Genomic DNA, 12,233 nt, shown 5'->3' on the forward strand with positions numbered 1-12,233 from the left:
CCAGTGAGTTACATAACTACAGCCACGTGTGCTAATCCGGCTGATAATTGAGTTTCAGCACATAAGTAGCGAGTACAAATTCCTGTTGCATTCCAATTTCAAAGTCTACTTGCGCAGAAGAAAAAAGAACAATATGCAAAATATGCCCCATTCCATTGAATTAATATCCACTGTATGACAGTACCAGACTGTTGTTAACGAGTATAATTATTATTTTTTTCTCCTAATGAAACTTTTCCCCGAGATGGAAGTTAATTAAAACACAATGGTGTTGCTCAGCATGTGGTCGGTGTGATATTTAATTGAACACCATTTTCTTTTAATATATTACATACAAGAAGGTTGTTACCTCACCAAGTAAATGTTGGCGAATATCTGTTTCCTGTAAAATTAAATAAAATCGGTATACAAAAACACATACAACTAATAGTAACCCTAAATAATAAAGTAATAGGATTTATGCAACTCATCGATGAGTAAAGTAAATGCAAAGCAATTCCTATTAATTACTTGTAAATTGTAGTAATTTAGTAATTTAAGTAATTCTTTTTTTAGTAAAACATCTTTTGAGTGGTAGCCTCCAGTTAAAATGACTTGGCAATGCAAAACTGTTAAGGAGGGGGGAAAAAAAAAAAAAAAAAAAAAGGACTTACCATCAGGAACTTGAACCTCTCTGTACCGAATCAGCTGGCTTGGGAGCAGTGGCTTGATGTGGGCATGCTCAATAAGCTTGTCTTCAACCATCTGCATCATACCTAGAGCTGCCTGAAATGAAAGAAGACAGGTAAGCAGGCACATGTGCACCAAGAGGACTGTAGTTTCAGATACCACGTATTTGTATTTCAGCAGGTTTATGGTAAAGGGACACATCCCTGTCCATATGTGATATCTATCAAAAGTTATGAGCCCACCTTCTGCCAAAAAAAAACAAACGGCCTAGAGCCACAAGTCTTTCACTTTTGATCAGATCACCTCCAGAACCATTTTAGAAGAAAAACCTTCAAGATGCTTTCCAGACAGCCATATTAGACAGAAGGTCACTGTCAAGGTCACTCAACATATTCTGCATTGGTGACAGCTACACCTTCCCATGTTTCAAGTCAATAGTCAAATCAAAGAGCTAGAAATGCGTCAGAATCTTAAGATTAGTACTCTGTCCCTGACGCGAGAAGGGGACAATGAAAAGCTGCACTGTTCCCCAAGAGCCCCGACCCTCTCTCCGGAATCAAAGTATTAAAAGGTTCCTCCTTATTTCTAATAGGACAGAGCTACATTGTTGAGGCTTGTGAAGTCGTTGAGAATAGGGGTTGGTGTGATTTGGGCATACTTTGGGCATACTTACAATGTCAGTATAAACTTAGGCTAAATTAACAAAAATATAGTGGAATTCCAGCTGAATTATAGATGCAGTGCAGCTCTGCAATCTATTCACATAGAAAACAAACAAGGCTTTTCTTAAAAGGGGTGACAGCAAACCAACCTGTTTTGTTATATTTCCATGGAGAAGAGCTTCAATGTGTAACCGTGACAACAGCTGAGGTATGAAGGCCTTGAGGCGAGGAAGAGTGACATCTGGAACAGATATTTAGACAGCTTGAATCAATCACAAGAGTTTTTAAAACACTGAAGCAACCTCACATAAAAACGACACGTCATAACACATTAAGCATTTAAGTTCACAATCTCTTCCCCTCCCTTCATTAGATATAACAGTTTTTTTGTCTCTAAAGCACTTCTGTCATGCAATAAATGTAGTAATGGGGATGTGTCAGTACATTCGGCTTATGCTTTGAATGCACACAACGTTTGACCCAGACTCCAGGAAAAGTGCGACAGAAGAGTATTTACTAAACAAACTCACTCTCCAGGGAACACTAGTCTGGTCTGTCAGAAAATGGCTTAAGCCATTACACCAAATAAATAAATAAATAAATAAATAAATAAATAAACAAACAAACACACACATTAAAAAGACAGGAATAGCCATCACCACAGGCCAATACCTGGCTTCGTATTATTCAGTAAAATCACAATACAGAAAACAAATTTAGACACAGTAGCTGCCATTTAGTCTAAAAGTGGGCTTATCACAAGTAGATGTGTAAAAACAATATTAAATGTTATAACTGTCCATATTAATATAAAACACAGATTTCCTGTGATAACCAGGCGATTTTGACATGTCATTACTATTCGTGGAGATAATTAATTTGTACAGAAAGTCTAAGGAAAACTAGACCTGTCCAAAAAAACTGTCTATTAAAAAAGGCTCACCTGTATAAAAAAAATGTAAACCATGCCATCATGATACTGCTCTCCCCAAAATACCCCAGAGTTGTCCAAATGATACCAAAATACTGCTCTTTTTACACAGAGATGAGCACCTCATATTTGATCGGTTTGAAAAGACTGCAAGGACATTTAGCAGTCTTTTACAGAACATACCCTCAGTTGAAATGTAACAAAACCATTGTGTGTTAAACTTGGTAAACATTCAATAAGCACCGTCTTCGTTTTTAGTAAAACCCAACCTATTTGCATACAATATCATACACATTTTCTGGCTTCTGGTCCTTGGTTTGGTTCTTTCAACCAAAGAGGTTGGGAAGCTCTGAGTAAGCAGTAGTAAAAAAAAATTAATAATAAATAAAAGTGAGGAGCTTTTCTGTGTACCAATGGATAAGCAAAATGTAACCCAACAGTCGTTTAAAAGACATGACAGCACTGTCTTACCATCCAGAGCCTCCTTGAGTTCATCTTTGGTCCAGGCCACCTCTGTCATTAACAGTCTCAAGTAATACATGGCGTGCTGGTGTGGTTGCTCAGCCCGGAAATTGTTTAAGGATCTCATGTACTGAAAGGAGAAAAAAATAAAAAAAACACAACATGGGTAGGAACAATTGCCAGTCCAGTTTGTTTCCATCCTCCCTACAGCAGTTTTAGCTCTGGTTTCCTCTCCTCCTGCTTCCCACCATGTCACTCTGTGAGCTTTGTGTGTATCCTTGCTACTACTGAACTTGCAGAAGTAGGGGGTTATTAAAAGGATACTGTTAAGCAATCAAACCTGATTTAGAAAAAGAGACGTCAATGTTTGTCTGATTGCTTAATGAAATGAAGACTCTTGGAAAATTTTAGATGTTAATGTCAATTTAAAGCTGACAGTATAGTTTATAAAGGCCCCCCCCCCCCCCCAGCTCTGAAAATGTGTCAATGCATAGCTGACAATGTGCCCTTCACAGAAAATAATCATTTGATGTTTGCCTACAGTTGTTTTCTGTAGCACTGTACTTGAAACATGGCCAGAACCAGAAGAACTGCTTCTATGGAATAAAACAAGCTGAGATTTTAAAAGGTGCACAACCTGTTTAACTAAGGTGATTTTTTGTGTCAGCTTGTCCTTCAATAATTCCTGGAAGACATATTAATCTCAGCTAGATCCAGAGTTTAAAATGCCAGGTTGCAAAGAGAAGTTTTAAATACGTGCAACAGAAGAGAGCCTTATTTTGCACAAGGGCATACTGTCAATTATCAATTGACACATTTCCAGAGATTTCATTTGTAAAGCCAGCGGTGGTCCTATTGACACAGTTTTTTTTTCTATCCACATTTTGTTAAACTCATTTTTAACACAAACGATTGTTAGACTGGGATAAGGCACTTCACCTTTAAAAAGCATGTATACATTAATTATAAGCTCCACAACTTCAGAGAGGTTCACAGTTCACCCGCAGGTCCTGTAGAGCAGGGGTCTCCAACCCTGGTCCTGGAGAGCCCCTATCCAGCAGGTTTTATAGGTGTCCTTTACATCATCAGTGGCTAAAGATCTGGAACACCTGTTAATCTTGACTAATTAAGCCAATACATTGGTTCAATTAAGTAACAGAGATTGGTTGAAAGGAAAACCAGCAGTCACAGTAGCTCTCCAGGACCAGGGTTGGAGACCCCTGCTCTACAGCATTACTTTGCACACATCAGGTCAAGACCTTTCATTAATAATGCAGTGGAAGCTTACCGCCTCCTTAATGATGTCAAATCTCTTCTCGTCAATCTCGAAGGTGGCCATTTTTTCAACGATCTTCTTCAGCAGAATGTGCTGCTTGTCATTATAGCCCTTAACAGAGAGCTGTGGAGAGGCATAAGAAACGGTACTGAGCTTTACAATGATGTGCTGGATGGGGCATACAAGCTGCTGAAGACACCGGCGCTCTCAGAAACAGGTGGGGTGGCAAGGGTTCATAAAATCTACCTCAAGTGTTTACCCAATGTATTCATTCAATAAGGTTCAGTTTTTATGCTGTATAATATATTTTACACTGCAGTACACAGAAACGGTAATAAATCAGTCTGAATGATTTAAAGGCATAATTATACAGTAGGCACCAAACATTAATGCTCCAGACTTTCCCTAACAATTACACAGCGAAAACCAAAGTCAATATTGACAGACAGCTGAAACAGCTCTGTAAACTGTCAAGCTATATCAGTTATTATAACAGAGCAGGATAGAGAGAAACTAACAAAAAGCACTTCAGAATTATTCAACATCTTGTCCTACAGAGCTGGTAAATGCAGAATTACTTTGCAGTTGTTGCAGTAACCAAGCTGTGAAAACTGGAACTCTTGTCTTTCCCATGACATGAAACACTAAAAACAAGCCTTTAGCCTTGTTCAGATGGCTTAACTGGATTCGTACAAAAAATGTATTTCAGCTGAATCATAAAAGTAAATCAATTTTAAAGCTTTAAAACTAAACTGGAGTAGTTTGTTTCTGTAGTGGGGAAAAAATAGATAAAATCATGCTACAGGACGTGCAACTCAACCTTGATATATTTATACCCTACTGCCCCTCCATCCACCATTGTGAGTGTTACACCTGTTCATATCACCACACTGCACAGAACTCCAGGCAACTGATTAGGAATACACAGTAGCTTACCGGAATCTGCTGTGTAGAAGCCCCCTATTAAGCTAAAATAATGCATACTACATTTAGTCATGTGCATCTGTAGATACAACTGCTATTCACTCCCTGCATTGGAGAGCAGTGATACTCCTCCATACAAGGACAATTGGAATACCATGCGAAGAGGAGTGAAAATAATAAAGAAAACCGGTTTTGTTAACATGCAGTGCTTCTCTCTGCGTGTTTAAGAAACACTCAGTCTATTGGCACAGACAAGACTTGTGTATTTTGCATATTGTATAAATCTGGCTTTAAAACTAAATGAAATAATGCCCATACAGATCCTGCATACATTTTTATTTTATTTTTTTACCTGGTTTGCTTTATTATTTCTTAAATAGAATTACCATCATTCTGCATTAAATCAAACAGCGCTAGATCAACTGTCCAACTGCATCAAAACTTTTACTGTGCATGCGCCACCTAGTGGTTTTTGAGAAGTGTAACAGCTGCTATTTATTTTTTCATGCATTAAATTTGCATTTTTCGCTTGTCTGAGTCATCATGCCTCCTGACGTTTGGCTAGATTCCAACGTTCTGTCCTCCGGGGAGTTTGATACAGCAGAATCTGGCAAGTACCAGACATGTTGCCGTCACTGGAACATGCACAATGGACATGACAATGTTAGGGTTACCAACTTGCATCCTTTCATTTAGATTTCACCAAGTTTATCAAAATATAAAATATGCTAAACATTTTCCTTACATCTAATACTTCAATTATTCTAGAAAAACTAAGGAACATGTCACAGTGAAATGCAACAATGCATTTGTTCCAATTGAATGCCCCAACAGCACAGTTAAAGAAGTGGAACAAGTCTTTAAAATGCATTTTTTAAGCACTGACATCAATGATCCAATTACTGCTTACTGAAAACTGCTTTTCATTTCTTGTGTTTTACTTTCATTTGGGAAATCCAGAGTTGAAGTAACATGCAGTAGCTTGTGGCCAAAACACTGACCTGACCTAAAGCACAAGAAGTTTAAACTTTCTACACCTGCAATGCACATGGTATTATAAAAGCAAAGAAAAAATATATTATTCTAATAATGAGTGGCTATTAAAGTCTGCAAGCATCCTGGAGTCTAAAATGAAAACTTGGATACGTTTAGTTGTTAAAGCAGTAGCAGGAAAGCACGTAAGAAAAGGAAAGAAAACCAGAAGGTAGCACCTTAAAACCCAGCTCAGAGAAAGAGCACCTCCCTCATGTTTTAACATGCACACAGTTGTTGTGTATAGCGCCGTGTCAGACAGGTTATAATGGTGAAAGCAAAGGGCTGACAACAAACCTACAGAGAATTGCAGGCAGCAAGTGCATCCTTCCAACACTCCAGTCTCAAGCCGCTTCCCCTCCTTCCCCCTGTGCTTCTACTTACAAGGACTGCATTCATTCCTGATGCTACGGTATACACCAAGCCTGAGAGCCGTGCTGCATAGGTATACTCTTTTAAATCATCCTTCAATAACCTGAGAAACAGGTAAGTCATGTTGCAATGGAGAGGGTCGACATATAGGTAGCGACTAACAAAAAGAAAGCAAAAAAAGAGACATGTTTGGGTTTTTTTTTTTTTTTGGTGTGGGTGCGCTACCTCCAGCATGGATGAGGAAACTAACTGAAGAGTATGTATATGCAGCCTAATGACCAGCTTACAAGTCAATGGGAGGAAGGTGGGTGAAGAAGGATGGGGGTGATCAGGAAAAAATAAGTGTCTAGCTGAAGAACCTAAGAAGGAGGTTTCTCTTTTCCATTTTGGTGAATCAAAATCTATGGATGACAGGATTTGGTTGGGTTATGGCATTACCAACACTTAATTTTAAGAATGTCCAACCATCAGCATACACACACACAGTTAAACCTGTCTAATCCAGCTCCTCTACATATCAGCATTCTGTATAAATCGGCATGATTTTTGCATCCTGACCAAATCCCTAGCAAGAGTTTAAAGCTTATATAAAAAACAAGTCCTGCTGGCACGATTCTGAATTGCACAGGTTGTGCTTCTCAAAAAAGCTGAACGTTTACCAAAATGTTACATGGTGCCGGATTGCAGTCAGAATTCCATTGATTTTAGGCAGAAGAGACTTAAAAACCATGCCGGATTCCAGAATAGACAGGTTCGCGGAGGACAACGCAGCTCTGGGCAGCTTACAGGCAAGCCCGCAAGCACCCGGCCGGTCTACAGGAGTCGCTGGTCTGCGGTGAGCCGAGGACACCCTGGCCGACTTAAGCCCTCCCTACCCGGGCGATGCTCGGCCAATTGTGCGCCATCCCTTGGGAGTTCTCGCCTATGGTCGGCAGTGGAATAGCCTGGACTCGAACCGGCAACCTCCAGGCTATAGGGCGCATCCTGCGCTCCATGCGGAGCACCTTTGAGGGTGCGCCACTCGGGAGCCCCAATATAGCATCTTTTAAGCAAAAACTATGATAAATAACTGTGTGAAATGTAATACCAACATCTTTGTCTGGGTTTTTTTTTGTTTAAATCATTTTTTATAAGGCTGTTCACCTATTAAATAATCTGCTTTTTAATTATTTTACTAGCGGGGGTAAACAAAAAACCTAAAATCACACACTCACATAGCCAATTGAGAAAGTATTTTCAGTGGCAATGGACAATCTGGTTGTAAAGCAGGGTGAACTTAATGAACGGATGTAGCTAACCCCAAAATGAATACTTATAGTTAAGGATACAATTTTGTCAAGGTGATTTTTAGTACATTTCAAACAAGAATTCACAGAAAGGCCACTAAATAATGTAGGTTTAGCTACATCAACATACACAAGAGCTTTTAAATAGTACACAAAAAAACAATAATATAAAGACTATTGCTTTTTACTGCTGGCAAGTTTAAATGCTACTTTAGAAGTACAAAACTTAGTTTAAGGTCCTTTCACACCAACAGAACATTGTTGGGTTTTTTTTGGGTTTTTTTTTTTTAAATACTGTTCGATGCAGGCTTTCACACTGCATAGCGAAACAATGTCTGAAATTCGAGGGTTTACAGTAACAGTAAGTGTGCATACACAACCAAACAATTTACAGATACTCGCATATTTGTATTTTCAGTGCATGACATACTGGATTTTAAAGGAAATAAAGGCAGTGCCTAACTAAACGTGCTTTTGCATCCATTTCCAAGATTTCACAGACACTTGTTCAATTTTCGTGACCTCCATGACAAAATCGAATCCTTACTTCTAGTATATTTTGAAGATCGTGACTGGTCAGCGTGTCAAAATATATCAATTGATAAAGTTGCCTCCAAAATCAGTTTATCCGTCTTATATTTTGATATGAATTGTTCTGCTGGCAACTCTAAATAAATCACCACTTTCAAAACGTTTTAAACCATCATGGAAAACAGAAACCACTTGCTGTTTCTTCAGCTAATCAGATGATGTTTGAGTACTTACATACATCCCATAGATGGTATTTTGAAGGTCATAGCTCAAGCCAGCTAATTCTGCTGCATATGCATACTCGTTGAGAGAATCTTTGAGGAGCTCAAGGTATAAATAGGCCATGTTACAATGCAATGGATCCACATAAGCAAATGGGCTGAAAGAGAATGTCACAATTAAGACTTATTCCCCCCACCCATCCCGTGTGGGTTTTCAATCCCACATCACTGGACCATAAAACACAAGCTGGTCTATTTTAATGATCTAAACTGAATGTATAAGCCTGTTTTTAAGCAGACCTAGTATTGTATGTCTGTTGAATTTAAGTGGATCAACAAATCACCCCTGGGTGAAAACACAAGCAGGACTGACACAGAGTTAAAAAGGCTTCTGTTCAGTTTAGATCATTAAAATAGACTTTATGGTACTATACATTGCATTTTGCAGTTAACATTTAGCCAAATAGATTTTTAGTTGTTCAGTAAACAAGTAACATGGTTTAAACTGGACAGTTTAAGCATGACCTATTCATGTAAAATAATCTAGCAAGAAAATCATGGCAATTGAGACCAACATTGTATACAATAAAAAGAAAAATCAAAGTGCAATGTAAAATACAATCAATTTTAAAATTAGATCACCGATTTAACAATCCAATCTGACAAAGAAAATATAAAATGCCCCCCCTCCCCCCTCCCCATCAGTAAAGTGATAAAGCATAAGGATTCTACAACATCTGGCAGTTACAGACAGATTGTTAAGACACAAGAACATGCATGTCCTTGTACAATACATATACCTTCCTAAATATGGAATTCACTCCAACAAAGTGGTAGCTGCAAGAATTTGTGCCGTGTACATACCTGAAAAATTCAAAGTTGAGGCAAGCTTTTGGCAGGAAGAATTTGTCATCCTGTTTAAACCACACTTTGCTCATTGCAGTGTCCTGTAGTAAAAGGCGAATGTGTATTATTATTGTAGTGTTCAACTGTACACCCAGTTACACATTAATAAGTTTACACCCAAATGATTTGTTATATAGGCTATTCTATTTAAACATGGACTTATAATAAAGACCTGAGTAATAGGTAAGCTCTTTACATGAACAGTTTCACATATAAACCTTTACAGTAGAAAATGCATTACTTTTTCTGGGTCATTTGCATTAGAAATGCATTGAACAGATACTGTGAACAAAATCCTGTACCTTTATAAGAGAAGGGAATGAAGGAGCATCCTTTTCCAGGGGATAAATTTCAAAGTTCGTAGGGATAAATTCATTCTTCATGGGGAGCTTAAACTTTCCATTTTGGTCAGCATTTTGCCATTTCTACATTAAAACAAAACAAAAAAAAAGTTACAATTTATTAAAGCTGACTTAATGGGGGCCTCGACAACATTTAAATTGGGGTGAGGGGCAGACCTGGAGTCAATTACAAAATCATTACAAATGAACATTGGCACACCTGCATAACTGTAGTAACTATACCATGTAATTGTCTATTTGTGATTTATTGCTTGGTTATTTAGAATAAACGGGTTAATGGGTGTAGTTGATGTTACCTTGTAGTATAATTACTGCAGCATAAGTGTAATTGAACTAAATAACATTGTAATTGTAATTCCAGCAAACAATGCTGCTGTAATTGTAATTATAGATTGTGAGGGAATGGAACACATCTTACAGACCACATTTTGTCCTTCACCAGCACATGGTACAATTATTTAATGTTATTGAATGGATAATTATTATGTTAAAATGTCTTATTTCCTGTGTTGTCCATATCTCAGAGTTTTGTTTTTTTTTTAAACATAATCCTCGATTGTCATAAATCATCAGCTTTTATTTCAGGTGAAAGAATTTCTACATGCATTTTGAAGCCTTGGTTTGAATTCTCTTTAAAAGGTCAAGTTGCATGGTTGAAAGCTACTTGAGATGATTATGTAAGAGGGATTGCATTTAGCCAGACTATTTAATGGCTTATACAAACGATAGCAAACACAGGATGAGGCCAGCATGTACAGCTGGCCGTTAATGGGATAAATACAGCAAGTTCAAGGTGTATTTATTATATAATCTGCCTGTACTATTTATATTATATGTACACTGGAGTCATTGATGAAATTATATGACGAATCACCAAATAAAAAAATTAAAAAAAAGGTTTACAACATTTTGTAAAAAAAAAAGTTTTGACTCTGGTTTAAATAAAAGTCAAATAATAGATGGGCTGCTGTGAATTACAAGGTTATAATTGCATCCAGGGGTTCAGGTGACATCACAGACCATGAGCATTCACCAGAGCCCTGAGATGCAACTACAACCGAAAATAATTCACATTTTTTAGAAAATATATGGATTCCACGACTTTTATTAAAATGAATAGGTTTATAGATTTAAAACACAGTAAAACATCACACATAAATAAAATAAAAAACGCAGTCAGTTTTCTTTGTTGTGTTTTTGTTTTCTTGGTCTTCTAGTATGTGAATTTCAAAAAGGCACATTTTCAGTGCTTGGAATTTTTGGTAAATAAACATCCGCCAGCAGTTTAAAAGACATACAAAGAATTCTGGGAAAGTCATAATTTAGTTAGGTGTCGCCATATTGCTTAATTAAGACTTTTCGTATGGGCCGAGATGCAATTACAGTACTTATCCATGTATTATTATAAGATTATAGCATTTTTTAATTATTCTTCAATTACAATGACACAATTAAAACCAACATGTGCTTCCTGAAATCCTGCACCTGAATTTCAATCACAAAGCCTTGGGTTACAAGACACTGTTCCACATTCATCTGGTGACAAAACGGAGGGACTCGATAGTCATACTCAATGGAAACTTCTAAATTAACTATACACTCTCTCTCTCTGCTGGCTGATGTAATTAAATTCCAATTCCAAGCACATCTCACCTTGATGGTCTCTTCTGGGAGAGCTTCCTGCTTGTAATGTGTTCCATACCATTCTTCTGTCTTATCAGTTTGTCCTTCAAATGATTTAGAAACTACTGCCACCCTAAAACAAAAAAAAACAAAAAAAAAACAGAAAGGTGTTTTAATGCAGATCTTACACACATACATATACTGTGTTGTATTGCCACCACATCGCCTTTGAGCCAAAAGATTAGGGAAAGGAGAATTAGGAGTCTGCCACTTGTTCTCAACTAAGCAAGGCAGAAATGATGTGGTTCTCCAGATGCTTGTAAAGATGTGTGTGTGACATGTATTGAAGGATGGTTGCCTCAACTACATCTCCAGCTAGGAATAATAAACAGGTTTTCAGACTCTACAAAGCCAAAGTCTTCAAGGACACATTATTTTCCGTTCAACAAAAGTATGAAAAAAAAAAAAGAAGGATTGAAGTCTGCTTTGTTCAGAGCTTTTGCAAACAACAATTTTATTTAACACACTGCAGGCACTAGCCTGTATGATACAGATTAGACCGCAGGCTGCCCAACTGAACCACAAATCAATATCTGCATAGTGTAAGAGACTGCAGCAGATATTAAATATTCACATCATGATTCTTTTGATGATGGCCTATAATAGGACTGCTTGTAAAAGGCTCTAGCTGCAGCCTGACACAGAGAGAGACCAATATATATATATATATATATATATATATATATATATAAATCTATACCTTCACTTTCGTAATGGAGAGATATAGAGATATAGCTTTTCTATACACAGCCCCTTTCCCAGCATGTAATGTCGGGTATTTGCATTTTGCCATCAGCGGATACCCGTTATTCACAAAAAATTTAGACTGTCCAATTATTTTTTCCCCCTTGCCGCAGCAATTCCCCACACAGCTCAGGAGAACTGAAGGTTCAGCGGGCATCCTCCGATCCCACGA

At 37.6% G+C, this 12,233-nt stretch overlaps 1 protein-coding gene across 3 annotated transcripts in view; it reads right to left on the reverse strand.

The window, feature by feature from the left end:
* The window catches only part of LOC117418117 (insulin-degrading enzyme-like), a 39,921-nt gene that overhangs the window by 9,666 nt on the left and 18,022 nt on the right, over positions 1-12,233 (reverse strand). For 2 of the 3 annotated variants that reach the window (XM_034030728.3, XM_059035799.1), the window contains exons 12-19: positions 11,288-11,390; positions 9,575-9,697; positions 9,231-9,313; positions 8,380-8,524; positions 4,013-4,123; positions 2,734-2,854; positions 1,481-1,572; positions 654-765 (exon numbers count right to left, since the gene is read on the reverse strand). In XM_034030728.3, the coding sequence (XP_033886619.3) occupies positions 654-765; positions 1,481-1,572; positions 2,734-2,854; positions 4,013-4,123; positions 8,380-8,524; positions 9,231-9,313; positions 9,575-9,697; positions 11,288-11,390 (890 nt within the window). Of the gene's footprint in view, positions 1-653; positions 766-1,480; positions 1,573-2,733; positions 2,855-4,012; positions 4,124-6,340; positions 6,486-8,379; positions 8,525-9,230; positions 9,314-9,574; positions 9,698-11,287; positions 11,391-12,233 lie in introns of all 3 variants that reach the window. The other variant, XM_034030729.3, reaches the window with a different exon arrangement.

The sequence above is a fragment of the Acipenser ruthenus genome, chromosome 13 (assembly GCF_902713425.1).
Source record: "Acipenser ruthenus chromosome 13, fAciRut3.2 maternal haplotype, whole genome shotgun sequence".
Lineage (NCBI taxonomy): Eukaryota > Metazoa > Chordata > Actinopteri > Acipenseriformes > Acipenseridae > Acipenser > Acipenser ruthenus.